Genomic DNA, 27,411 nt, shown 5'->3' on the forward strand with positions numbered 1-27,411 from the left:
GAGAGGCTCAGTTTGAATTCAAACTCCGCTACCACATCAGGCAAATGAAGCCGCTGTTCTGGTTAAGGGTGCTGGAAAAATAACCCAGCCCAGCTCCAGGAGAACTCAGGTTTTTACAGACTCTGTAGAACCGGGGTTTAACTGAACAAACAAAGTTGTCACAGAACTGCATTTTAAAAAATAAAGGTTTGTGTTTCAGACTTGCATTATTCTTTCCTTTCCCTGCGTCTCCTCCACCCCACATCAGGGGCAGTGCAGTATTTCCAAAGTCACACTGGAATACAACACCGAAATTCCCAATCAATTAAGGGATCGTTATCTGTCTGCCTGGCTGCTGCAGAAGGCATCGGGTGTCGCCCAGGTGCGCATTTGAGAGCAGTGCAGGGAGGTCACAGTTACAGCCCAGCCCTCCCAGCCCTGGCTGTGCCTCTGTGCCACCAACCCATCCCCACATCAACAAACAGAGGGGTTTTGACTTTAAAAAGCACATTTTAGTATAAATACTATATTTATTAAATATCTTTACAATTTATTTAAATGTATTTACAGAACTATTCCTGCATAAGTTATACCTCAGACATGAAATTCACATAATTGCCTCTTAGGTAAGCATAGATGATAGTCTCATTTTAACAGCAACAAAAAAGCATCCTCAGATACAGACTCAGATTTTGCTTCATTGTTTCAGCTATCTTTGTCAGAAACTACCGCATACAGTCGGGTTCTCCACACAGCAGCTGGAGAAAGGACATCCCTTACCAAGAGGTGGACATTCCATCACTAAATCCTCCCACTCCTGCCACATGGACGCCTCTCCCTTCTCCTCCACTCACTTGTAACTGCCTGGTCCCAAATCCGGTTTTTGGTTTGGTTTTGCTTTCAGCCTGGAAAAGGACATTTAGGACTGTATGTCGCAGCTCTCCCAAAGATAGCCAGGAAAACAGCAAGGAACCAGAGCTCTTCCAGTTCACCACATCCTAGCCCTGTTCCACCCCAATCCCTACGGCCGCTGCTGCAGCAATCCCAGGTTCCTGGGGGACAAAGCTCCTCCTGTTCCTCCAGATACCCGCTCCCAAAACAAACCACAACCCCCTGCAGCAGCTCCAAGCCAGCCTGTGCTCCGCTCGCTTCCAACTCAGGGAACACCTTTCTTGTACATTCCTCTTGTGAACATTCCCACTAACCTAACCCCTAGCAAGTGTTACTGCTTCATGCATCGCTGGGAATTATTTTTGATAGGATGGGCCCTGTCACTTCCTTCTCCAAAGATCAGTTGTGCGCAGACAGCGTTAAGTTCATAGGAAAAAATCAGGTTTGATATGTTCAGAGTGCACGTCTTAAAAAAAACCCAAAACAATCAAGCATGTGATAAAAATATCAATTCTTTATAATACAGTATTGCTTTATAAACAGATGGAAAAGCTAAAAGCTTTACTGGTCTTTGGTGTGCCCGGTGAGGGAAAAACTCATGATTTGTAAATCAAAACCCAAATTTGTTCTTTATTTAAAAAAACCCAACAGGTCATGGTGTGATATGAGGCAAACGGATTTGCGGATACAGACAGGGAGCGCGCCCGGCCCCGGAGGAGCAGGAATTCGGGAATTCCAGACCCTCTGACCCACACACGTCCCCGGGAAAAGGTCTGGAAAGCCGGGAAGGGGAAACAGGGAGAGTGGGGGACTGTGCTGAGAGCAGAGGACAGCCAGGGGCCACAGGGGCATCGCCTGAAGGGAAGGGCAAAGGGAAAGAAGAATTGATCAAATCTGCTCTAATCCAGAAGCGTGCAGAGTAAATGCTGGATAAATGTAAAGACACCCAGAGTCAGGAGAGAAAAGCCCCTCCCGAACAAGAAACAAAGCCCTGTTCTGCATGTGAATACATTCCTCCAAGACAGCCAGAGACAGCTTGTTCAGGTTAAAAACAAGGACTGACAGGTTGTGCAAAGTTCTCCACCACTCACTGTTTGTGTGTCACAAAACTAATTAATTTTTCTTCATTAATATAATCCTCCCCATACCCTCACCAAAATCCTATTTTGGTCAAGTTAGGGTAGTTAAGGCATTTTGACGAGTAATTACAAGGTGATTTAAAGTAGATATCTAACATTATGCCAATTGAGGAATAGCAGATAAATTACTGAAGAGCTCCCAAATTAATCACTTATTATAAATGAAATGCCTGTTACAAGCATGATGCACTGAAATATAGTAAAATGACATGTACATGGTACATGTTAAATGACCTTAAATAAAAGCTTGACATAGTTACGCAAATATACAGTACAAGTCCACAAAAATTCTTTAAACAAGTTGAGGTAACCTCAAACTTAAACAGTTTTAATACAATAAACCAGGTAGTAAAAATCTCCTCTTGAGAGCAGGTAAGATTCCTTACTGACCAAGTTTAACTGCACTCACCTAAACAGCAACATTACCCGACTTTTTATATATAAAAACATGGCTTTAATTTATTTCTACATACTTCTCTACCAGCAAAAAAGTTAATGAAAAACTGACCAAAAATATATATATCTTTACAGCTCTCAGCTTTCACATGAGCCTCAGGAAAAGAAAAGGAAAGCTGGCTGGAAAAGGGGGGACAAACGTGAGCTACTGTCATTGAAAAGGAAATGTCATATTGCAAAGTGGCTGTTAGATAACTGTAAACATCATTAAGGATCATTGAAAACCCTAAACTTTAGTTAAAATGAAATGTAAGCTTTGCTGATTATTTTCATTAAGTTTCCATTTTCGTACTCGCTGCCGCTGCTGCAGCAGAAGCAAAGAGGTGCCTGTTTGAGTCAGAAAGGATCAACTGGACTTAAACTGGTGCAGCATATTCTGTTCTACAAGCAAGAGTGGCAATTATTAACACAAATTATGTTTTATATCAACAACAGAATTATCTACCCGAAGTGAGGACGCTCGGATTGAGGATGAGCTGTTTTGTGCAACCTCCCACCGTAGCATTTACCATCATCCCACGCTGAGATGGGTTCAAATGCTGAAAGACCTTAAGTGTGGCCAGCTTGGCTGTTTGAGACTGAGCTAGAATTTTTGTTTAAAAAAAAAATAATAATTATCCACAGCCAAAACATCCAGAACCAGGCCCATTATGGACGAATGATCTGCAGAACTTTTAAGATCACAGTTAAGCACCTGAAATCACAAAACACATTTGCATCCATATAACTTGAACTAGGTTTGTTTGAAATCTCGTACTAGAAAAGGCTCCTAAGGCTGACACCATGGATGGCAAGAGCAGAATGTTTACAGCAGTTATAAATCTCCTGAAAACCGGAGCTCAGAAACACGAAACCTCGGCTATCACTGGAACAAGACTATGCTTTATGGAACTGGGTCTGTAACACACCCTCAACAACAGCGAACGTTCCTAGGAAATAGAGTAATATGCCCTCGTGCGGAGGCGTTACCTATTGATCTAGTTTGAAAGGTGATCAACCAATTCTACTCCTTGGAAAGTCACATCGGCAGCACAGCAAGGCTGTGGGATGGATCCTCCCCTGCTCCGGACAAGGACTAAGCTCTCAAAGAAAAGCTCCAAGCCTTGAGCTTCTTCGTCTCTTGCTGGCAGACCAAGACCAGTGGGCTACGAGTGGTTCTTAGAAAGGGCCTCAGCTGCGTCTCGGGCCAGGCTCCGGGCTCAGGGCCGGCTGCCCGGAGCAGCTGGGGAGGAAGGAACAATCCTGCCAGCAGGAAACCGGCCGGGGGCAGCTCGGACAGCACCAGGACCTCAGTCTGTGTACTCGGCTACGATGGAAAGAAGGACGGTGATGTCGTCTGGTTTCCCCCCTGCAATGGAAGCAAAAACCTCTTATTTCATCAAACCACAGTGGGCTGTCTTCTTATGATCTGTGACATTCCCCATGGAGAGCTCTTTAAAAGTGGTTTAAGTGTTCAAAACCCGGTTTGAGTAGCCACAAACTCTGCCTCCCCCACCTCCTTTCCAAACCGAGGGGTGCAGTGACATTTAACACAGCACAAAACCACTCTCCTTTCAAGCTCCAGTGAGATCAAACTATGAAAAGGAGGTCAGAACCTTGAACATTGCTGGTAGCTGGCAGAGCACAAAGCCTGTTCTCAGCAGACTCTTTAATAAATGCACAAAACACCTGACACTGCTTTGTTACACGTAAACAGCCATGAAATCAGATCTCCTCAGGAATTTCCACTGTAAATCAAACAACACCTCTTTAGCATCTTCTCCAGCACTGTATTACTTCAGGTCTTCCTAGAAGCCACTTAACATTTTTAATAGTTATTTTTCAATCCTCAACAGCCAGAGCAACACATTCAAATCCTGGAGAAATGGCCCAGAAGAGAGGTTTTGTTATGTGGGAAGTTAAAGCAATCCCTTGGAGTCTGGAGATCTGCAGCTTCATTACTGAGTGACTGAGCTTGGAGCAACACAGAGCCCAAGTGCGACAGCTGCTACCTGAGGAAAGGGGCTTAAGGTTCTTGCAGGAAATCCTGCCCTTCTGATACAGAGACGAGAACATCTTTACTGGCAGAATTCTACTTATTTGTTTATTTAAAAGTAAAAAATTGTTAAAAGAAAGATGTTTGCTCGGGCTCTGAGGTCTGCCAGGTGTTTTCCCAATGCCTTTCTAAAGCACAGAAGTAGAACCAACAGACAGATCAGTATGGGGATGCCAATGATACAAGAGTTGCAAATTTCAACTAAAAAAACCAATCCCAAATCTACCAAAGAGTGGGCAGAACCTCAGCTGAAACACAGCAGTAAGATGAGACCTTAAAAAAACCCCAAACAAAAAACCCTCACACACCACCCACACACCCGAATCCAAGCAACAAGTAAGTACAGGAGTACTGGAGAACTCATCTCAGGCAGGATTCCTGGGGCAGAAATGCACAGATTACATTAAAAATAGAACAATCAGGGCGCTGTGTTCTCCATGCTCCAGCTGCTTCCCCATGGGAGGCTCCTGCTCTTCTGGGGCCATGATGGCCTGTGCAGACCCTGGGGGCTTTGCCAAATCCCACACGAGCTTGGTGCTCTCCTGCCAACCACATTTGCTACTCTTCTATTTTCCTACAGGATTTTGGAACAGCAGAATTTCACTTTGCTAAAGATCTCTCCAAGACAGCAGCAGCAGGAGGAAGAGAAGCTCTCACCTCTGACATTCAATCCGTTGTCACAGGCAAACTGTGCAAAGGGTGACATGTACGTGGGGTCATAGGCCAGCTCGTGGGCTTGCTCAGCAATGCTCCGTGCAGTCTGCTGGATGCTCTCGTAGTTGGAGTTCTAAATTCATGAGGAAAGAAGTTTATTCTTATTCAGGTGTCTACAGAAGTTTTTGTGCTGATCCATGTCAGGTTTGGAGATCCCTCATTGCAAACAGAGCCTTCCCCATTCTTTAGGCTTTGTAAATTGGGTTATAACTGTGGATCTTCACCAGGGACAGCCAGACCTCAAATCCCCACCAGCTCAAGGCTGGGTTTGGAGCATTTCCAGAATTTAGAAACTTAGAAGAATAATACTCAAAGCAGACTAAACCATGTCACCTGAAGGGAACAGGGCATTTGGCAGCTGTCTCTGCAGTGCACCCTGCAAGGACCTTCCCTCCCTCCCAGGCAGGCTCTGGTGAAGTATTTGTTTTATCTTGAGTGCAAGTCTTGCACCTCTGGCTCTCTCACCCCAAGAGCACCCTTGGGGAGAAGGGGCACTTCAGAGTCAGATGAGAAAAATGCACTGAGAGCACACACACCTTCTCCAGGCTGTGTTTTAAGGACATTTTTTTCCCTGCTTCAGTAATTCTGCTGCTTTCCTCCCAGGCTTTTCTCACTCAAGCCAACATGACAGACAATCACTGCTCTTTTCGTCTGTAACCATTTTTAAATGCCTTGTCATTTCAAGAGCCTTCCCCGCAGGTTTGGGAATTAGCAGGCATTTATGTGATTAACTTTTGGCTGAACCTCTTGGGGAACTCCAGTGCCTTTCCCAAACGCGCCAAAAGGTGGAGCTCAGCTTTCTTCCACAAGGGAATTCCAACTCCAGTGGCCAGCCAGGACAGCCTTGCCCTGTGCACAGACAAGGGTGTGAGGTGGCTTCAGCCCCAGTGACACACTAGTGACCTGTGGAGCTGCAGGATAAGAGGAGGCCAAATTCTCTTCAAACCACACTGTAATTCTCTTATTTGCATTTCACAGCAAAATAGTTTCCTCAAGGAGTTTATACATATTGATATCTCCTTAAGTGTACTTTCCTTTCTGTAAGTAAATAGCCTGAAGCTAAATGTTCTCAGCCAAGTTAAAGTATTTTCACGTATTCTTACTATTTAAAAAGAACATTTGTGGTCACTAATGTGGAAAAGTTGACAGGATATTTTTTTTCACAGAACACTGAAGATTTTCAAGCATGTGCAACCCGCAATTCAGACAGCCCATACTATGTCAGAATTACTGGTTAGAGAAGCTGAAATTTATTTTAAGTGTAAGCTCACCCTCAAGTAACGCAGGAGAGGATTCTCCATTTCCCTGTGTATCATCTCCAACCTGCAGGTGCAGTGTGTGGCCAAAGGCAGCACCTGCTACTGAACATCTCCTTCCCTCCTCCTCCCTCACCAGTTACTGACATGGAACCAGCTGTTACTTGGGAAATTTATGCCCAAGCTGCTACTTCTGGATTCAGCCTGGATGCAGATCCAAGAGAAAGCCCTCTAGGGTCAATGTCCCTTGTGCTGCTCACGTGGGGTATTCACCTGGAAGTCCTTTTAAGGATACAGCACTTTGTGATGGGGTTCTTACATAAAACACAAAGGTTTCAGGTATTAGAAGTAAAGGTAGCAACTAGAAAGGTTTAGCCAGTACAAAAGCTGTGAGAGCTTGAGGACACACACACTCACCTTCAGCTTTTTCAACTCCTGCAGGATCATGTAGTCAGGCATGTTGTCGAACAGTCCGTCCGTGGCGGTCAGGATGATGTCCCCAAGCTGGACATCGAAGGACGTGCTGTCAGCAGCCTCGGGGCTGGGGATGGACAGAGCTTACAGGACTCCAGCCCTCACAAAGACACCAAACAACCTCAAACAGCACATCCACAGCTTCTGCATTTCACTGCTCTTTGGGGGTTTGTGCAAGATAAAGGAATAATCACTCCCTGTGGAGTTTTAGCACCAGGCTGGGATGTCAGGAAAGTCCCACCACAGACTCTGTGACTGCAAACAGGTCCTGGTCCAGCTCCTGCACCCAGGATTTGCAGTTAAAATTCCCTCATGAACAATGCTGCAAACTAATCTCCTCCAGGAGTGTGTCTCCATGGAAACCAGTAAACAGAATGGTAGCTCAGGGCTTTCTTCTGCTCATCTTGAAGATATGAGAGTGATACTTGAAAGAACAATTAATAACAGGCCTGGCCCAAACACTTCAGGATTCTGAATGACTTTCTAATTCAATGTCTGGAAATCACTACCAGGAGACCAGAGTCTGTTGGAATGCTTGTGTCTAACACATTACACAACACCAAGAGGAGAAAACACCCAGTTTGGACACGAATATTGCTGCAAAATCTGATTCTCAGAAGCTACATAACAACAAACCTTTAATTTTTAAAGACTCTTCAGGGGTCTGTAAAAAGGAGAAATCACTGCATCCCAGGCCATTGGGCTCTGCCAAAACACAGAGGAGCTGCTTTGCTCAACTGATGTGTAGCTTCAGGAAGGCTGAAGGAGTTAAGATTGCCTGCCTATGCCCATATATAGCCAAATTCATCACTGAACTGGGACAACAAATAAAAAAGGACAGGAGAAGTGTTTCGACAAGGAGCATGAGTACTAATTAACGTCAGGAACAGTGCAGGAACCAGCCAGAAAGCTGTAATCATGATTCAGAGCTGAAGTGTGGGAGCACATTTATCTTGTGCTTTCCTTATTACTGGATGACTCAGATTACTTGGCCTCCCTGACTTCCACTGGACATTATCAATTATCTTTCTGCTCTTTGTTTTTATGGTCTTCCTACAGATGACAGAGAATCTCAGAAAATTAAAGATTTTTTACAGCTCTGGAATTTCAAGAGATCATTTAATTTTCGTCTAACAAAGAACTTGGATTACTGAAAGGGTTCTAATTTCAGAGTCCTACCCTGGCTTCCTCTCAGCAGTTGCAGGATGAAGAAAGAAAACCACACACAAGAACGGTCAGGAGTTTCAACAGCTTAACCAACACTTTCAAAAAGAGCTATTTTGGATTAAAGTCTCAACCTTTACTGCATCAGCCCTGATACTGCACAGAATCATTTACGTTGGAAAAGACTCAAGCTCGCTGAGTCCAAACCTTCAGCTGCCTACTGCACTCCCTTTATTCCATGGCCACTCTTTGAAGATCCTGTTACCATCTCCTTATATTCAGATGGGGGATATCACTTTAATGAGTGAGACATTTTGAAAGCTGCATTTTAACACATATTTGAAAGCTGTTTATTTTTGAGTTTATTTCATATTACTGGTGAGACTTCACAAAGTCAGGATGGATCAGCCTGACATTCCTAAGGGAAGACACAAGAACAAGCCTGCCTTTGAAACAACTCATTTCTGTGAACAGATTGTCCTTTCCTCATACTCTCATTCCCAGCTTGGTGTTCTGCCAAACAGTTTTTTTGCTGGTTTTGGTCAAATACAATATGCTGCTGGAAACAGCAAGTTGGAAACACAAGTTACAGTCACATGTCCCTCTGCTCTATTCTTCAAGCACTTGCAACCTCAGTGCCAAGATATCTAAATTAGCTACTCCAAACAGTCCCAAGGGAGTACAGGCAGGGATTGGAACCAAAGTTCTGCTGGGAAGTCCAGCCACTTGTCCACACAACAGCTATAGTGGGTGACATCTTCCCATGGATCAGAAGAAGCCCATGGCTATGGGAATATGCCACCATGAATAGCCCAATAAATTCAGACTGTGCAACAGGTACAAAGTTAAGTAGTACAAGGTGAGAAATGTTCATGTTACCCAAAGAGGGAGGGTGGCAGGTGCAGGACCTGACTGGATACGTGTTTATATCCTATGTGGTACAGAAGAGCCCCACAGCAGCAAAACTACAACTTTTTGGGAGCTGATCACATGCATAGATTAAAAATTAAGGTTCCTCTTCCCCCTTACCTGTCACTTAAGACAACTCCTTCTGCTTCTGGTGGAGCTATAGACAGTTGGAAGGGAGTGTTGAAGTAATGCTGCTGCTCGTCGGATCGATGGACGACTTCCCCACCTCTGACTACCAAAAATCCAGAATCTCCCAAGTTGGCTGTATGTAAACGATGACTTGATCTGTCCAGGACTACTATACAAGCTGTGCTGCTCCCTGAAAACACAGTGACTGCAGTCAGCCTTACAGAAACTGCTTGTTCTCTCACTGATCTGATCAATAATTCAAAAAATTGCAACATTCATCAAAGCTTAAAAGTCAGGAGAAATGGAAATACTCAATAATGGCAGAATTAATATAAAATAAAACGAGCAAAATGCTAGAAATCTTTGCAATACAAGCTATGACTTTTGTGTAGAATTTACTCTTCCTGCTTTGATTTTGGTAAACACATTATGCTGACAAATACCTGTTTTGTTTGGCTTTATTTACAGTTTTCCATCCCAACATATGTCAGCACATTCTGCTATAGGACCGGATTTACAGAACTCACATAAAATACTGAATTTCCGAAATCATGGAGATAATAGAATTCTAGTAGCATCCATACAATGCTAGGAGATCTCCACACAGTTTCACTCATCAGCTGTAAATAAACCACACCAAGTAAAAACCTGTTTGCAATTAAGTATTAGGTCCTGCTGCATTTCTCTGCTCAGAACACGAAATGCTTTTCCTTCCAGCCTGGCTCTTCAGAGCTTGCTTCAGGTTCAAAAAATAATAATCCTGTCACATCCTCAGGACACCAACTCCACAAATTTAAGAAAAAAAAAATGTTTCAGAGACAAATACTCTTCCAAATTAAAGTAATAGCAAAATACATGATGTCAACTGTGCTTGGAACTATCCCAGCCATGCTTGAGGGCACTGAGGAATTCTCCACTCATTCACTGGGAAGTAGCCACCAACTGTGCCTGGTTGCAAGCCACAAAAATGCTGTATTGCAAAGAAACCCAAGTCCTTCACAGCAAGCAGCAATCGCTCAGCTCTGCAAATAGGACAGGACAGCACAGCCACCAAAAGACCTTTCAATCCCCAAGAGGGGGAAACACAGCTACAGCACTTCTGCCCCATGTCATGGGCTTGTGAACTGTCTTCACCTTCTCCCCTCATGTTCTTCCAGCAGGATTTTCCAAGCACAGCTCCATGCTGGACAGACCACAAGCTTGCAGTGAGCAAAGCTTAGGATCAGGCTTGCTAGTGCAGAAGTCCAGCTGGCTCCAGGCACTGCCTGTTCCAGACAATTCTCTTTCTAATATAGAGTTCCCTGCAATGCACTTGCCCTGAATCTGTTCTCTAGTGAACACACAGGACCTTCCCCATCCTTAATGAATGTTAAGTCAAAGAAGTATCTCTGGAAAAAAATCTTGATTTTATATGTGACAGTGTCCAAAACTGTGCTGCAACACAAGAGTGATTAAATAAATTACACAGTTTCCTCCCATTTCAGTTTTATATTATTTGCTGGATTCAATGCTGATGAACCAAGTATCCATGCTTAAAGCTCAACAGCAAGGAGAAGTTACTGCCTAATGAATCCTCCTCAATGAAGTCTTCTCCTGCCCCTTTATTTTAAATAAACTCTAAATGCTCATTGCTGTGGTAATTCCAAGACTTTATTCCTCCTTCTAAAAATACTGTCCTCAGTTAAAGGAGAAACAGTAAGGATCATTAGTTTCAAATTCTAACTCTATTAGCAGAGTGTAACCAGGAGGCCATGTGTGGAATGCAGATCTTGTGACTCAGCACACGCTGCTTTTCAGCACTGCAAAGGTCAAGCCTAGCGGAGCTGCTCCATCTCCAAAGGCACAGGGAGAGCTCTCGCCAGTGCCCCACTTTGGAGCTCACTTACAGCTACAGCTGCTTTGCACAAATAAGCACCGTTCAACACACCAAATCCTAATGTAATTACTGACCACTGCTATTTTCGTGACACTTAAGGTCACTCCTGAGGTTCCAACCTATTCTTTAGGCATATAATGCGAGAACATCTGCTCCCAGCTCAGCAGACAAGTTAAATATAGCTCACACAGCACTGCTCTGGCACAGGAGCTTAAGGTCAGGTGAGCTGCGTGCATTCTGTGCAGGGCAAACACTCTCTTGGTGCAGAAGAGGTCTCATGTCCTTTAGAGAAGTGTTCCCTTGGCAGAGCTGTCAGCTGAGACCAAGTGTGGCCTCCCTATCTGCTCCCAGTCCCCAGGCAGCTGAATGCCCTGTGTCCCATCATTACTGACACAGATTATGTGAAGCATTTACTTCAGTTTGCTTTCAGAAAGATCTGTAATTAATCCCCCCACAAAGATTTACAAAAATAATGCTACCAGAGATTGTATGATATGAACTACTCAAGTCAACCAACTGGGGTTTGAGTCCACTGGACATAAAAGGCAACGGGAGCAGAGTAAGGCCAGGAATGAGCAGAACTACATCCAATTATTCTCAGAAAATATTTCTCCTTGCATAGCTGAAGCAGAAAGCCACAATCAGTACCACGAAGAGTTTTCAGCAGAGAACAGTTATTTATACATATACAATACAGAGCAAGCACATGTGCACAGTGTGTTCCACTGCAGAACTCTCTCTGCAAACACTGGTGAATTCACCCTTCCCACAGAAAGCCTTTTATTTTATATATAAATACACACTCATCAACACCCCCTGCATTACTAAATTAATTAAAACAGTTTTAGAGAAAATAAGGATGCCAGCAAGGCAACTCCATTTCTATGTTTTCAGTTAATTAAGAAAAGTTAACTGCCTGCACATTTGCTGTAGACAATGACAAGAGACTCAAGCACCCTTCAGTAAGGCCACGTGTAACACACAACCCAGATTGAACTGACATATTTTTGGTGTCTTACCAAGCAAAGGTACTTTGTTCTGCAGCAGCTCACAATAGCCTGCAGTGAGAATTCCAACAGGATTGCTTGGAACAAACCGTCCTTCTTTTACTAAACGTTCACATGTCCGCATGAGAGTCCCTGAGAACTGAGAAGGGTCAACCCCGTAGTCTCTCCAGCCACCAACACCATCTGCCACCCCTGCAAGGAAACACAAAAGCCGAGTTAGCTAAACAGAAATGGTTTTCAAATCAGGGGGTTTCATTATTTACATCACTTATGATATTTAGTAGCTAAAATGTAGGACATGGCACCTGCCTGGAAAACATTTTGGATTAACAAATAAATTTCTGAGTATTTTTAAGATAACTTCTGATATCAGCTCCCAGACAAATCTCCAAATATAATTGGAATTGCTGAAAGAAAGGTAGAAGTCTAATGCTGAGAATGAGGAGGCTGACTCCAGTAGTGAGCAAATAATAGGATATTTGGGGGTAAGATGGAGATTAAATCCCATTAGCCTCTTATCAGTCCATTAAAAGGGAAGAGGTTTAATTAATTTTAAAAGTGAAGGTCAACATTTTAACTAGTACAGAAATGACACAGAAACTGTTCCTGCTATACAGCAGCACAGTTTTTTCTCAGACTACCTCCTCATATGAAGGACAATGATTTCTATTTGGTGCTTTCAATTTCTGTAGAAAATAAATCTCCATTTTACAAGTGTTTTCCAAAATCCATCTAACCAACACAATGCTGGGACCTACCCCTTTCAAGGAGAGTTTGTTGCTTACAGCTTCAGCCAAGCAAGAGAATGAAAACTGACTATGATCCAGAGAATTTTCCGTTATTCAAAACAACCTGGATATCAGAAAATTAGACCAATTCTGCCAAAGCCTGGGAAGCTTCTAAGCAACAGGGAAACCAGTGACTGCTGGTCATGGAAAGGGGGTGATCAGAGGGAGGTGAGCAGCAGACACATTTTCTGCTGCTCATTGGGTTCAAGAACTTTGAACTTCTTCCAATTGCCTAAATGATAAAAGCAAAATACTGCTGAAGGTATTATTTGAGATTAGAATGTTACTGTGTGGAAATTTTTCCCAAAATCTTTTTGATCCTCAGCATGGGACAAACTAAGCAGAGAATTGCAAAACACAGTAAAGCTGAAATATGTTCATGATAAAAGCATAAAAAGTGAATTTCAGTGCTCAGATTTTGCTGAAGGACAGTCTCCTCAGGGAAAAAACTCCACTATTATCAAAGGCACGGAAATGCCAGTGAGAAGAAAAAACTCAATTTCCTCATCTCCAAACGCCCTTCACATGGGACATGGTCTGAAACTGAGACGGAAGGTTTAGACCCGACCTTGGTGTGAACTATAATCTGACAGGAGGTTATAGCCAGATACTGAACAGCCTATCAACATTAATCAGATTTCTCCCTAAAATAGTGCACAACCTTTTAGACACCTGCTTTGTCCCTCTGCTTTCTCAGAAGAATGTTACAGGAATGCAGATCCCTGCATTCACCTCTTCAAGCAGTCCCCTGGAAGAAGTCCATGCTAAAGCACCCAGCATTCTCAGAAATGACTTTTCTAGATTCTCCCAGAACAGATTAATCCTCTCCCTACAGGTCTCACAACCTCAGGTTAATACTGGATTAACCTTTTGCTTTCTACTTCCACACAGACAAGTCTAGAATAAGAGATCATAAAGGAAAGATTCTAGATCTGAAACCTGAAACAGAAACTCAGCTTCAAGTTAAAGGATGGTGCTTTATGTGAAGTTATCAGAAAAATGTTTTTCTTCCTTCCCTTTAAAATGAAGATAGTCCAGATGTATTTCTGCAATGCTTTGCTGACAAGAGGGTTAATGCACTGAAAAGATGTTTGACAAATGCTGCCCAAAGCTCTTGGCTCCCAAGGCAGTTACAAAGAAAGCTCGGCAGAAGTTATGGAGTTCCCTCAAGTGATCCAGAAAATCCTTTTACATCAGTGTTGGGAAACACTGAAACACAAACACTGCAGCCTTAGCACAGAGTACCAGAAAGCCATCACAGCAAGCACCTGAGAAGGTCAATTATAAAAACCTATTCAATTTTTAAAGGAAAAATGAGTACACCATCTGACTTTCTTTGTTCATTTCTTACTCCTGGCAGGAAATGTGAATCCATAACCATGGCAGCACCCTTCATATACTCTGAGCCATGCACTGCCTTTGTCTGTCTGCCTTCCTGTCTGCTTTTTGCAAGCTATAAACAGCTTTAAGTAGGTTTTGCCAGTGCCTTCCAAAGCAATCACCCTCTAGACATCCCCCAGCAGCTCCTCTGGCTTTGCTTGGTACCACACCTGTGAGGACACAGTCCCACAGCACCAGGACAGCTCTGCTGGCTCCCCACTGCACCCCAGGCTGACACAACCACTGCATTCAGGAGTGCCCCTGGGGGCTCATTTCAGTACCACCTCCACAACCCCTCAGCAGCTACCAACTCTATTTCTTGGCCTTTTCCCAAATGGAAAAGGTGGGAGTTTATAAAGGTTTGGGGCCAAGACCTTTAATCATCCTGTCCTACCTTCAATATGGTTTTAAAATACACCCAGCACCTTCACATTCTGCAATCTCTGTAAACTGAACAGTTTCACGTGGGAAAGGAATATGTGATTTTGAAACAGTTTGAGTGAACTGCTACTGAAATAGATGAAATGTAAATGAGAATAAAGTTTAAGTCAACTCTGTGCTATTTGATATACAGCAAAAAAGGAGCAAAACTGTTTCAAATTGCAGAAGTAGCAAAAACTAAACATTCAGCTTTGATTAATACCAGGTTTTCCCTCTGCCATCAAAAGAAAATTCAAAGGTGTTGCCATTGGCAAGATCACTCCCAAGGAATAATGCCAAGCTCTATTTATATTTAATACCTTCACTTTCATCCAAGAACAAATAAGGTATATATTCAAAATAATTATCTTTTCAACAAATACAGAGGGGTTTTCTTTTGAGCTATAAACCATTCTGCTCTAGAATTAGCCATGTTATAAATTAGGAATCACAGGACATTTAAAACAAACTGCATGGCTGACAATTGCTGAAACTGTACACAGACCTTGGGTTTTTTTTTCATTCATGCCATTCAGTAAATGAGAAAATTTTATAGAAAGAACATTTCTGTGGCTATTCCCTGTTCAAGTCGATGCAGAAATAACACAAACATCCATGTGACAATGCAATGCCTGCAGCCAGATGAACCACCACTGTAAATAAAGCAATTGAAAATTTCACAATAAATTATTTCAAAAGAATAAATACTTCTCAAGTATTTAACTGAGATCTTTCAGAATCTCAGCGTTAACACTCCATTGCATTGCCTTGTGCTGGAAAATACAGAAATATGCCTGCCAGATAAAATACTTGCTGCATGTGCTAATCCAAAAACTGACTTTTTCCAACTCCCCCAAGATTCAGAGTATCAAAATCTCTCCTGTCATAAAGTTATAAGACAAAGCACAAATGACTGATGCAGCAGCACTGAAACTGAGCCAGGAAAGATGCTGGCAGTGAAACTTGTTAAAGCTGATTTCAAAATGCTAAAAGCACCTGGGATAAGATACCAGCTGAAATGCAAATGTGAAATTGTTTTGCCTGCCAGCACATGAGTTCCCTGCAGAAGGCCAGGGAAAACCAGCCAGTGCTGAAAGCAGCAATATCTGCTTTTCACCACTCACTAGTGTGAGATCCAGGTGCTCTGCCTAGCTCACAGCAAATATAAACTAAACAGCCTGAAAGCTCATAACAAAGCCTTGATACTGATCAAACCCTGTTTAATATAAATAATGTTATGAGGGGCAGCTCTGGTTAGCAGAGAAATTAACCTGCCCATGGTCAGAGTCCAAAAGTACCACCCTATCCCAAAAATTTCTGGAGACTTGGACATTTTGAAATATTGCATCAGCCAAGAACAAAAATCACACAGAGAAGCACCAGGCAGGCACAAGTGTGTCAGCAGGAGCTGCTTTTGCATGCAACCACAATTAACTTTTTAAGGCACTCCACACATCCTACTGAACTTTCAATTTCTTGAGATCCTTACCTGAAATAGCAATGAATCACTGCTAAAAGAACATCAAAAGGACGTATTTATAACTGAACTTTGCATCAAATATGGAGACTAAAATGGTAAAAAAATGCAATGACTTACGCCACACAAGTTTGAAATATAGCACCTAGTATTTGTCAACGTCAGAACTGAGATAAAATGATAAGATTTCTTGTTTTATCAGTGGTAGGATAAATCACACACCTAGACAGGTTCTCCACCTAAAGCAAGTCCAGTGCTCAAAGCCAGCACTGACCCTCAGCAGCTTCCCTGGATGTGTTAGAGCCAAAGGGTGTCTATCCCCCTCAAGGTTCTGACAAAGAAATAACCCAGTTAAATACAAATCCCTAAGGGCAGATGGTGTGTGACTGCTAACAAGTTACAGAAGGAAAGGTTACTTATTCACACTGTTACAGTAAAACTTAAACTACCCTTGCATGAAACAGAAAGGTTCTGGAAGAGTAACTGGGTAAGTGACAACAAGGAGCAAAAAGCAAAGGCAAAGTGAACAATGATCTTGAGGAACAAACTGAAGGAGAAACACAGAACTGGAAATATTAAATTGAGCATCTACTCCCAGAAGAAAGCAACAGTTCCTTATATCTATTTCCCCCTCCCTGCTACAGCACACTTGTTCCTGAAGCACATTTTTACCAGGTAGACTACCTCCCTATTTTATTGAAGCCTGAGAAATCACACATTTGGGGAGCTCCAGCAGAACACTAAACTATAAATTATTTCTGCAGGCTTTATAAAAAATTCCCTAGTTGCAACTACCTAATTTCTCAAGGTTTTCAGTGACTGTGGAACTGATGAGCAAGGACAGGCACTGGGGGCAGACACTGAAATAAATCCCTGCCAGCCTGACCCATCTCAGGCTCAGTATTCACAGCATGGATGAACCAGAGCAAAGAGCAGGAGATTTTTCCAATGCTTCCTATGGCATAGGTATGAGTAACCCTCACCTCCTGCACTGTGCTCAGCTTTGCTGATTTCCCTCTGATTTCTGACAGAATCTGCTCTCCCTTCAGGCCAAGATCCTTGTATGAATGGAAAACTGGCTGCCATCAACAAGCATCAATAGCATTTACAGTTAAAACTAGTGTTCAACTGGAAATTGTGACCTGAATACTTGTGTGCAATGTCCCTGCAGAAACTGCAGGAAAAAAGAATATCCAGATATAAGTTTTATTCTCAGAGGTTACATTCAGTGCTGCTCCAGAGCAGCTCTGCTGACAAGAAAGTCAGCCAGTGACTGTTAATGGGGTGGTTGTCAATCTGCAGTTTCCCTACAAATGGCAGCACTGATGCTCCCATGTTAAACAGAAAATTTCCTGTGAGCTGTTACAAACTAAGACATGCATGCAGCTCTGGAGCTCTGTGATTGCTGCCTCTCAGGCACCGCAGCTCTCACTCGCAGTAGGTGAAAGGTGATTCCGAGGGAGGCGGCGATTCTCAGCTCCTTTAGTGTGATAAGTTGTGATAAGGCAGCAATCTCTTTAATAGGTATGATACCAAATAAACCACTTAACATCGTCCTCTATAACCTTCAAGTGTCCAAGGACGGATCCCTTCCTCCTCTACAGCTGCCAGAACCTTGACATTTCATCTACAAATCCTTTTAGGTTTTGAAGTTTACTTTTCCTGATGACAATGACACTAACAATATTCCAGGGCTTTGTCACTCTGCAGTTTTACCTACCTCCTGTGCAGGCTGCTGACAAAATTTTCAGACCAAGTGCAGCTCCTTTCACTTTAGAGTTGCTGCCCTGCAGCACCCAGACATTCCCCTCCCCCCAAAAACTAAAAATCAAGATTTGCAGCAAATAGAACAATTGTCAAATTTTAACTCTGCAGTGAAGAAACAGCCTCCTGCTGCCTGTCAGTTTTTCCTTACTCCTGGGGGAAAGAAATAGTTTGGAAGAGTCAAGTCACACTGGCTACACCCAAACTTGTACCCAGCACAGACCTTGTATAAGTGATGCTGTCACGGGATGCGCATTGGCTGCTGCAATGTTTCAATAATGAGTCACACAACAGCTTGGAAAATCCATAAAAAACGAACAAAGACATCAGGAGCCTGATAAGGCTAGAACAAGCAAGAAAAGGCAAATCCCAAAATTAAGGAAAAAAACAATCACCAGTATGTGACACCTCAAAATTTCTAGAGGTGAAAACCTTGACTTTAACGTTTACTTTTGGTAAATTAGTGAAACGGCTATAAAACTGTTTAAGTTAATTTTAAAAATTTGGCTGGTTCCCTATATAGTAAAAATCCTACTTGCATGCTAATGAGAAAAAACAGAGGTGTTGGAGTTTTGGTTTTCAGCTTTGAAAAAAACCAGTATTTCTGTCCTCAAAAGTTCCAAAGGCATCAGACACAAAGCAGTAGAGAATGTCTCCAAAATCTCTGTGAGAGATTTCAGTACTCTGAGGATCTGAACACACAAGACACTGGCAGTGAATGAACAAAAAAGTGTATCATGGTACAAGCAGCAGAGAAAGGAAGCACAGGAGTGAATTGTAAAGCTCTAGAGATTAACATTAGCAGTAAAGCCATTTCCTTAGGGTGATCCCTAAGGAAAAACTGTTCTGAGCTTCCCTGTGTTCAGAATGGGAAGAAGACGCAAAAAATTGACAGGTATGTTCCAGATAAAAGCAAAAATGAGAGACAAAACCCTCAAGGATTCAAATACACCAATAACAGGCCTTATCAAACCTTGAACAACTATGGGAGGACTGGAAATAACCTGAATCTTCACCAGCTCTCTGCTGATCTTACTGTGAAAGGATAAAGCTCAGACTAAAAGACACTGTTAAACATTCCGCCTTTGAACTATACAGCACACATAGAACAAAAGAAGTGTTTAGAATTTGATTCTGCTATAAACATGCCGCCAAGTCAACTCTTGTTTGACCTAAGAAAATGAATCCCCAAGCACTCATGCCAAAAGGCTGGGAGTAGTTCTTTCACTGCTCCACCACACCCAATCCATCCCACACAGGCAGGTTTTCCATAATAGACTGGTTCTAGAAAACACTGGCACAAAGGAATTTTACATTAATTATGTGGACTGGCTTTGTCACTGATGACTACTCACCCCAAGTGATACACTTGAAATTTACTGTGTCAAAGCGTTCACTTTGGCTCAAACCATTTGAGCCTCTTCCTTAAATGTCAAAAAATTAAGTTTGAAACCCAACAGTGCAGCTCATGCAGTTTTGTTGAGGTGCAGAGTTAGGTACTGAGGTAGCACAAAATTTATGAGTGTCTTAAAAAAAAATCATTAAGAGCCTCCGATTTGTGATGGGAGTAAGAGGACTTGAGGGCAGGAAAACACTGGTGGTGCTGAAACTGTCCCTGCAGCAGTGCAAAAAGGCTGGTTGAGAGAGTAAAGAGATGATGCCAGCAGTAGAAACTGGGAGAAAATTACTATGTTTGTAAACCTAAGAGCTACAGATGAAGAACAAAAAGCATCAAGTTAGAAGCATCAAATCCCACCTGAACATTCTTGTTTTTACAGAAAATACAGAGATTTTGGGTCTTCAGTATGTATATTACAAAAACAATGAAGAACTGACAAAAAAATAGCTTTACCAAGGGAGAAATCCCAAAACCATATAAACCAAGAGGTTTTCTATTTAAATTATTTGCTTCTTGGTACTTAAGACATCCTAGGTCTGCTGCCCTCTTTGCTGTTTGATCCTTAAGTGGAGCTACAATTCTGTTTGTTTCCAAGTTGCCATGAAAATTAATGCAAAGACCAACTTAGAAATGCAGCTCTCTGTTGATTCCAGCAGGAACACAAGACAAACTGTAGGTCCACATACAGTAACTACCAAATATGGCCAAAACCCCCTAAACACCATCAAATGGGGCTAAATCTATCCCTTCCCCACACAGAGTCCACTTCAAAGTACAGGAGATCTTGCATTTCTTTTAAGGGCAAACACCAATTGCTCAGTTATTTATCAGTGCTGGCCTAGCATGAACTTTAAAGGCAGCCAGGGTTAGTCACATGTTAAAGGAAGGGTGTCCAACAGCTAATTCTAATCCCAAAAAGTTTATCTGGAAGAGACACCACAGAGAAGATGCAGAGTGTCTAAAATGCACCCACCAACGTTCCACATCTTGAAAGCGATGGCATCACTCTTACAGTAACAGCTCCCTTGAGAATAACCAGCAATAACTGTTACCTAGCACCAACTTGCAGCTTCCTGAGGAAAACGTCTGGGCTCTGTTAAATGGCAACCAAGTTACAATGACAGCGCCAAACTGAAGAATCACCAACCACTTCCACAGCATAAGATAGCACAGTGCAACCCCACCGGTTTAAAATAAATAAATGCAAAAAAAACCTCAAACGAACACAGACAGGAAAGAGAGGAGGAAGCTTTTTTTTTTAAGTGTCAAAGTTTTGATGAAAATTTGCTTCTGGTAGTTACACCACAACTAACTTGTGCAGAGTGTCAGTCAGCCAAATTCAACCTTGAGTACACATGAGAAAGGTCAAAGCATTGTCAAAAGCAATGCTGCCCATAGTCTGAAGATTCTATTGATTATCCATAATTATTTACTACTTCTTTAAAATTTGAACCCTTAAGATTCATTTCGCCTGTGATTCTAAACCAGAGAGCGCAATCAGGCCAGAACAAACAACGAAACTGAAGTTTGACATTTGATTCCAGTCTCAATGTCACTCTGCCTTTCACTTGACAAGGACATTGCACGCGTTAAAATCAGGAAGCGCCTGTTCAAGTGATCTTGTCTGCTGAAATGCAATGCGTGTACACGGGGCTTGGTTAGGTTTTAAAGAAAGACAGAAAGTGAAACGTACTGGGAGCTGTTTCTCTGAGTTTTGAAGCCACCAGGCCTTACAGGCACCCACAAGTGAAACGCCCAGTCTGGGCCCGGACACCCAGCACACACAACCCCCCATGCCAAAGGCGGGCAGATCTGCAACAAAGAGCACGAGAGCTTCCCTGGGAAGCTAAAAAAGGAAACTCATGGTGACACTGACAGGCAGAAACAGCTCCTTTGTCTGAGACCAGGGGTTGAGCCGCTCGCCATGTGCAGCTCCGGGAAGGAGGGGGGGTTTACACAGCGAGGCCGAAGCCAGCTCAGCCCCCAGCCCGGCCACTTACCCAGCACATCCGCGGTGCGGTGCCGCGCCACGAAACAGGCGTCATCCCCGTAGCACATGCCTTTCTTGAGGATGCCCTTGCGGAAATCTTTGCCGAAGCCACAGCTGGCCGTCACCAGGCTGTAGTCGCGGGAGTCCGTCTGCGAGAGGCCGCCCAGGACCGCCCGCGCCACCAGCCTGCCGTAGGAGAGCACCGAGAACATGGCGTGGGGCGCCCAGCAGCCGAGCGCCAGGAACGCGGGGAGCCACCGGCGCAGCCGCCTCCTGCCCGCCGAGCGCCCGCCGCAGGGCGCCAGCCTTCCTTCCCCTGCCGCCGGCCCCCGCCGCCGCCGCACCGAGCCCCGCCCGCCGCGGAGCCACGTCCCTCCGGCTGCGGTTCACCCGCCCTCGCTGCCCCTCACGGCCCGCGCGCTGCCCCTCACGGCCGGGCTCGCCGGCAGCGCCCCCGCCTTCCGCGCCGCCCCCCCCGCCCCCCGAGGGGGGCTGTGCCAGCTTCCCGCTGCCCGCGGAGCTGTCGGGGCTCCCTCCGGGCTCGCTCCCCGCCGCCCGCGGTGCCCGGTCAGAGCCGCCCGCGCCGCCCCCGCGCCCCGCCGCCCGCCGCCGCCGCCATCTTCGCCGCGCGTGCTGAGGCGAGGTGAGGGCCCCGGCGCTGGGCGGGGCGCGAGGTCGGCCCCGCCTCCTCCCCTCCTCCCGGCGCGCGTGCGCGGCGGCGGCGAGCGGCCGGCCCCCATTGGCTCCCCGCCCCGCGCTCATTTGCATGTTGCGGGACAATAACAGCGGGCGGCTCCCGGCAGCCCCCGCGGCGCCGAGCGGGGCCCGCGCCCCCGCCCCCGCCAGGCCCCGCCGCCTCTCGCCCGCAATTAACGCAATTAACGTTCGCACACCAGCACAGCGCGGCTGCGCCTAACCCACATACTTTGCCCTCCACGCCCCGCGTGTCTCGCGTGCTCCGAATAACTCGCGGGGACTCGCTGGCCGCCGGTGCTTCGTGCCTGCTGAGAACGGTTATGTGAGTCACGCCGCGCAAAAACGTGGTTTTATTTTTTTTCCCCCCCAAGGATGACTCGCCCTGTTCTCCCCGGCTCGGTGCGGCCGGGGACAGAGACAGCTCAGTGCCGCTCGTGAGAGGCTTCTCTGCAAATCCATGGCAGCGCTGGCAGTTAATCCATTTTGGTTAAGGAACGTGAAATGCCAAACAAAAACCTCACGAGAAGGGTGGGTTGTGCAGTCATCACTCAAAGCCCAGAAAACCACGTTAATTGGAGTTGAGAGTGACACAAAGCTCTCAGCTGGACAACTTCAACAGCAACGACTTCAAGGCATCAAAGCTGTAAAGACCCACAATATTAAAAAAGACCCGATTCCTCATTTTCTGCAGCTCGGTTTTCCGCGCTGCTCGTGGGTGTGCAAAAAATGGCTTTGTCCCCTTGGAAGTTCCCAGCAGGTTGCTCTGCAAATTTGTTTAATTCCTCTGGGTACACGCACAAGAGACTGCTGCTACTTACATAATCCGAACCACGTAAATAACAAACAACAGAGGTGTAAATACAGCAGAGGCAGGTGTGAAACCTGCCCCCCGAGCTGCCTGCAGTGGAAGGAAGAGCTCTGTGCCACAATCCACCCATGGGAACGCTGCTGGAGCACCCTCATTATCACACAGGAGGCATTTTCCTTGACAGAGACAATATTGCCCCCCATACACTGCTAAAGGCTTAAGCAATGTATGAGAATTATCCAGCTAAAGCTGAAAGAGTATCCAAACTTATTAAAAAATTAATCCTCCCGTTAGAAGAGGGAGAAAGAGGAGGAGCAGCCCAGGCCCAGTGTGGTGGATTAGGGAAGGCTGCACAGCTCAATGTACCAATGTGCTGGAGATAAGGGAGTGCTGCTGCCAGGGCCTGGCAGGGTGTGAGAGCAGACAAACAAGGTAGCTCATCTCAGTGCCTCACACCCTCCTTTATCGGTAAAAGGAAGCACATATTTGCAGAGTTTCCCCCACAGAATCATTCTTTGCCTTCCCCAAGTCTCATTCTTCCTCCTTGTTCTTCCTCCTCCTTGTCCAGGTCCTGTCTAGTTCAAGTCCAGCCTGGCCTAACCCCTTGTTCTGTGCTGCTGCCTGCAGTGCCCTGAGGCAGCTCAGGTTGGTGCAAGGTGACCTGTCCTGCGTTACCTGGCTGTGCTGCTCAGCATGTGATCCCCCCCAGCTAAAGATGAACTCTCCATGCCTCGATGCTGAGTTTTCCAGGGCTGGAAGGGTTCTCTCTGTGCCACTTTGCCCAGCAGCCATGGCTCAAATGCTGAGGGACATCGTGGGCTCAGGGCTGACAAACTCATTTGGCAGGGCACGACTCTGTGCTTCCCTAAGTGCTCCCAAGCCAAGGCACACTGTGAGCTCTTCACACTCCTCCATCCTTGAAAGTCTCTGAAACAGCCTCCCCAGGGAAGTGGTGGAGTCACAATCCCTTGAAGTGTTCAAAAAATGAGTAGATGTGGCACTTCGTGACACAGTTTAGTGGGCATGGGGGTATTTGGTCAAAGGTTGGGCTTGATCTTGGAAGTCTTTTCCAATCTTAATGATCCTATGATTCTACCCCAGGTCACCCACCCAAGTCTGTCCAGACAGCCAGACAACCTCATGATTTACATGGTAATTAGTAACCTTTGATGAACTCTGTCACTCCTGCACAAGGACGCTGTGCCCAGATGAAAAACTGCTCCTGGTTTTTCATTCAGAGGATCTTCTCTGGGATCCTGTGAGACAAAAACCCAACTGTTTTTAATAAAATACTTCAGAACTGGTTTTCTTCACTGCTCAGTGTCAGTCTGGATAGCTCTCCCTGTAAATCCCTCCCAGCCCATGCCCTGCTGCCTTACTCAGTGTTATTCTTGTACCCTCAGAGTCGATATCCTGCCAAGTGATATTTCTTTAAAATTCCCCAATGCACAAATTTGGCACAAAAACTGGAGCAAAGGGCATCCCCCTGGTTACTGCAGCTGGGTGGAATCTTCCCACCTCAAAGTCCAAGATCTATTTACATCAGCTCACTTAAGCTGCAAAAACAGAATGAGCTCTTCCTGCTAGGCTTGCTCAGACCAATAAATGCACCTGGGAGTGCGAAGCAGAAGTGCTGCACAAAGTAATCCACTGCTGAAGGCACAAGCAGGTTTCCAGCTTGTTTTAAAACTGATTCACTCGTAGCTGACGTCAATCCTCCCTCCGAAGTATCTTAGCCCTGAGATTGGAGTGTGATAAATATTACCTGTAATGCCATCTGCTGTACAGACTGCTCCGGCTCCTCACTATTTATTTAAGGGCTAATCTTGTGCTAGACCAGAATGCAGTTTATTTTGGCCTGGTTTGACTTTATTTGGACTCTAATTCCAAATGTCTGTCCATTCGGACTTTTAAAGTGACCTGTCATAGGGCAAACCCAATGTTAGCTCTGAAAAGGTGAAGTTCAAGACAGCACAGTTGGATTAGAAAGAAAACCAATGTGAGAAGGACCATATGAGACTTCCCTCATGAGGGTTCAAGAGAAGATGGAGAGTCAGAAGATCAGCAAGAGGAATCACAGAATGGTTTGGAAGAGACCTCAAAGATCAACTCATTTCACCCCCTGCCATGGGCAGGGACACCTTCCACTATCCCAGGTTACTCCAACCTGGCCCTGGACACTTGCAGGGATGGGGCAGTCACAGCTTCTATAATGCTTAAATGCATATCAGATGCTGCTTAAACTGTAATTGAAACATTAATAGAATAAATCCCTGAACATGTTTTTTAATAAGCAGGAATCTACTGATCTCAAATTGCTTGAATTTTCATTTTATAAGACCTCCCACATAAAGATCACAGTGCCCTTTTTAATTATTAATTAACTCATGTTGACAGGATAAATTAAAACCTCTCTGATGGAGAACAAGCATTATGTATTGATGTCCTGATCTTATCCTACACACGTGGACTTGCTCTTTGGAACCTGTTTCAGAAGTCAAATAGCAGAGTGGGTTTTGTGGTGGTGGGGGGTTTTCAAATGTTTTTTATTAGATGTGGTTTTGGTTTTGCCTTTCTCTACATGACAAAGGTGTTTTTTTTTTCTATTACAGCAAGTATTGGAAATGTGTTTAGGTGAACTGTTGCTATGAGTGAAGCCCTAAAAAAAAAGGTCTCGAGAAAACCAGATTAATTCCATCCTACTTTGCTTCTGAACGGTTGCCCACTTCTATTCCACTTCAATGGTAGATGCAGTAAGAATTAATACCTCTTTATTCATCCAGCTCCTGCCCACATTCATCCAGGGTGCAATCTGTGCTTTCAGATTTCAGCAAGGCTTGGTTTTAGTCTTGGAGTCGGGTCCCCTGTGCACCATCAGCTTTGCCAAGTAATTCTGGATGCAAGACAAATGTATTAAATTCTGTTTTCCCCTGTGCAATGTCATCAGCCCTTTTTTACTGATTTTAAAGGCATCAGAAACATGTAAACTAACAAGCAGGGGTGTTTTAGTATTAATTATCTCATGACACTGCAGTGGAACAAGAACATAGATCACAACCAGTGATGATAAATAAACCAAGCACCACTCTCCCTCCAAGCCTGCAAAATAAATTCTAAGTTTCCAACTTTGCAGGACTGGTAGGGAGGAGAAACATCTCCATCCTTGTTAACTGACCATGTGGGAGCTTAGTCAAAGAAGTTGAAGGGGTTATAAGCCCTTAAATCAGCTTCACACAGAGGGAAGTTATATCTCAGCCACGTGTTCCAGCTGTCCTTCCTGCAGGATTGCCTCTCTTTTTGTTCCTTTGCTGTGGGACAGTGAAAGAGATGCAATTGTAAAGATTCCCAGAATTTCCTCCAAACACAGGCACATGCTCTCATCAGTGGCTGCAGCCAGCCCTGGTACAACCTCAGTGAGAAGCAAAAAAACAAAGCCCCTATGGTTTTTTACAGGTCCTTTTCAAAATGGAAGTGCGTGAGTCACTCTAAGCTTGAAAAAAGTAACAAACCCAACACCAGCAACAGCGTTTTGGCCAACTGAGGAACAGCAAAAAAAAAAAAACAGACTGAAAACACCAGTTCTTCATCCCTGTGGAAGAAAGTAAACATAGAGATTTTGGGTTACGTTTCCCAAGGAAGGCAGGTTGGAGGTTATTTTTGCTGAGGTTATTTTGGGGTGTAAGGTCTGAGGCAGAGTGGAGCACACCAGGTTCTCGCCTTTGTGTCACCGTGTCCTTGGAGGAAGGAGGCCTTTCCATGGGCAAGGATGACTCCAGGATTTTGCCACATGACGTGGAGCTGTTTCAAACCCATCCTGTAGCAGCTCCTTGATAACATCAAACGGCCTCTGTGGCCTCTGTCTTGTGTGACTCCTCACTCCTGTGATGTGGACACAGCAAAGGAGGGGCACTGTGGAATTATTTCCCTTTTCAATGGAATTTTAATGCTTTTTAGAGCTTTTCTTGCCTTCCCTTCAAGGTGACAGTAATGAACCTGGTCAGGGAAATAAAACAGATCAAAAAATTATGGATTTTTTAAGGCTGGAAAAGATTTAAAGAACCCTAAGGAACATGATCATTTAGTCATTCTCTAGCCCAGTTTTTTCCCAAATTAGTACAAAAGTAGAATAATTTAGGTTGAAAAATACCTCTAAGATATCTGAGCACATGAAAAAGATTAGTAATAAGATTACCGAATATGCTCACTGAGCACTGAGGGCCCACATCTTCAAAAGGAGAAACTTACACACTTTAAAAATTACTTTAAGGAAACATCACTTAAAAAAAGTTGCAAAAATACGTGAAATATTGTATTTTATATCTCTCAAGAGGCCATTCCCCAATTTTTTTTTTTTGTTTAACGTGTGGGCTTCCAAGAACTTTTTTTCCAAACCACCTACGCGGATCACTACACCTGAAACCCTTCCCGTGGCTCTGAGGGGGCACCGACCCCTCAACACCGCCGGGCTCGGCTGTTCCTCAGGGCGCTGGCTGGCACCACCACGACGGCCATACCCAGCCAGAACCCTGCGCGTGGCCTCTCCCCGAGACTCCCCGCGCTGGGAGGCGATGAGGGAGCCCCAAGGCGGCTGAACGACCGCAGATACCGTGGGTCCATCCCTTTGCCACGCCCGCCATGTTCTCAGGGCGCAGCCCTTCCC

At 44.6% G+C, this 27,411-nt stretch overlaps 1 protein-coding gene and 1 long non-coding RNA gene across 4 annotated transcripts; both read right to left on the minus strand.

The window, feature by feature from the left end:
- Positions 1 to 489: 489 nt before the first annotated feature.
- On the minus strand, positions 490 to 21,584 carry PPTC7 (protein phosphatase targeting COQ7). The gene is made up of 6 exons (XM_005524284.3): positions 21,258 to 21,584; positions 12,042 to 12,221; positions 9,138 to 9,336; positions 6,888 to 7,011; positions 5,158 to 5,287; positions 490 to 3,813 (listed from the first exon to the last, which is right to left on the minus strand). The coding sequence occupies exons 1-6, from the start codon at positions 21,457 to 21,459 to the stop codon at positions 3,755 to 3,757; spliced, it is 894 nt and encodes a 297-aa protein (XP_005524341.1). The 5' UTR covers positions 21,460 to 21,584; the 3' UTR covers positions 490 to 3,754.
- A 555-nt stretch (positions 21,585 to 22,139) lies between these two features.
- On the minus strand, positions 22,140 to 27,389 carry LOC106628254 (uncharacterized). Of its 3 annotated transcripts, XR_001331546.2 has the most exons (4): positions 27,165 to 27,389; positions 25,927 to 26,744; positions 25,519 to 25,644; positions 22,140 to 24,007 (listed from the first exon to the last, which is right to left on the minus strand). It is a non-coding gene; the product is annotated as an uncharacterized LOC106628254 (long non-coding RNA). The 3 variants fall into 3 exon arrangements; XR_015774298.1 differs by having other exon boundaries at positions 25,519 to 26,744; XR_015774299.1 differs by having other exon boundaries at positions 25,519 to 26,744; positions 27,151 to 27,389.
- Positions 27,390 to 27,411: the final 22 nt, after the last annotated feature.

The sequence above is a fragment of the Pseudopodoces humilis genome, chromosome 20 (genome assembly GCF_049639895.1).
Source record: "Pseudopodoces humilis isolate 2021_Gansu_Grassland_sample_001 chromosome 20, ASM4963989v1, whole genome shotgun sequence".
In the NCBI taxonomy this organism is placed as follows: Eukaryota; Metazoa; Chordata; class Aves; order Passeriformes; family Paridae; genus Pseudopodoces; species Pseudopodoces humilis.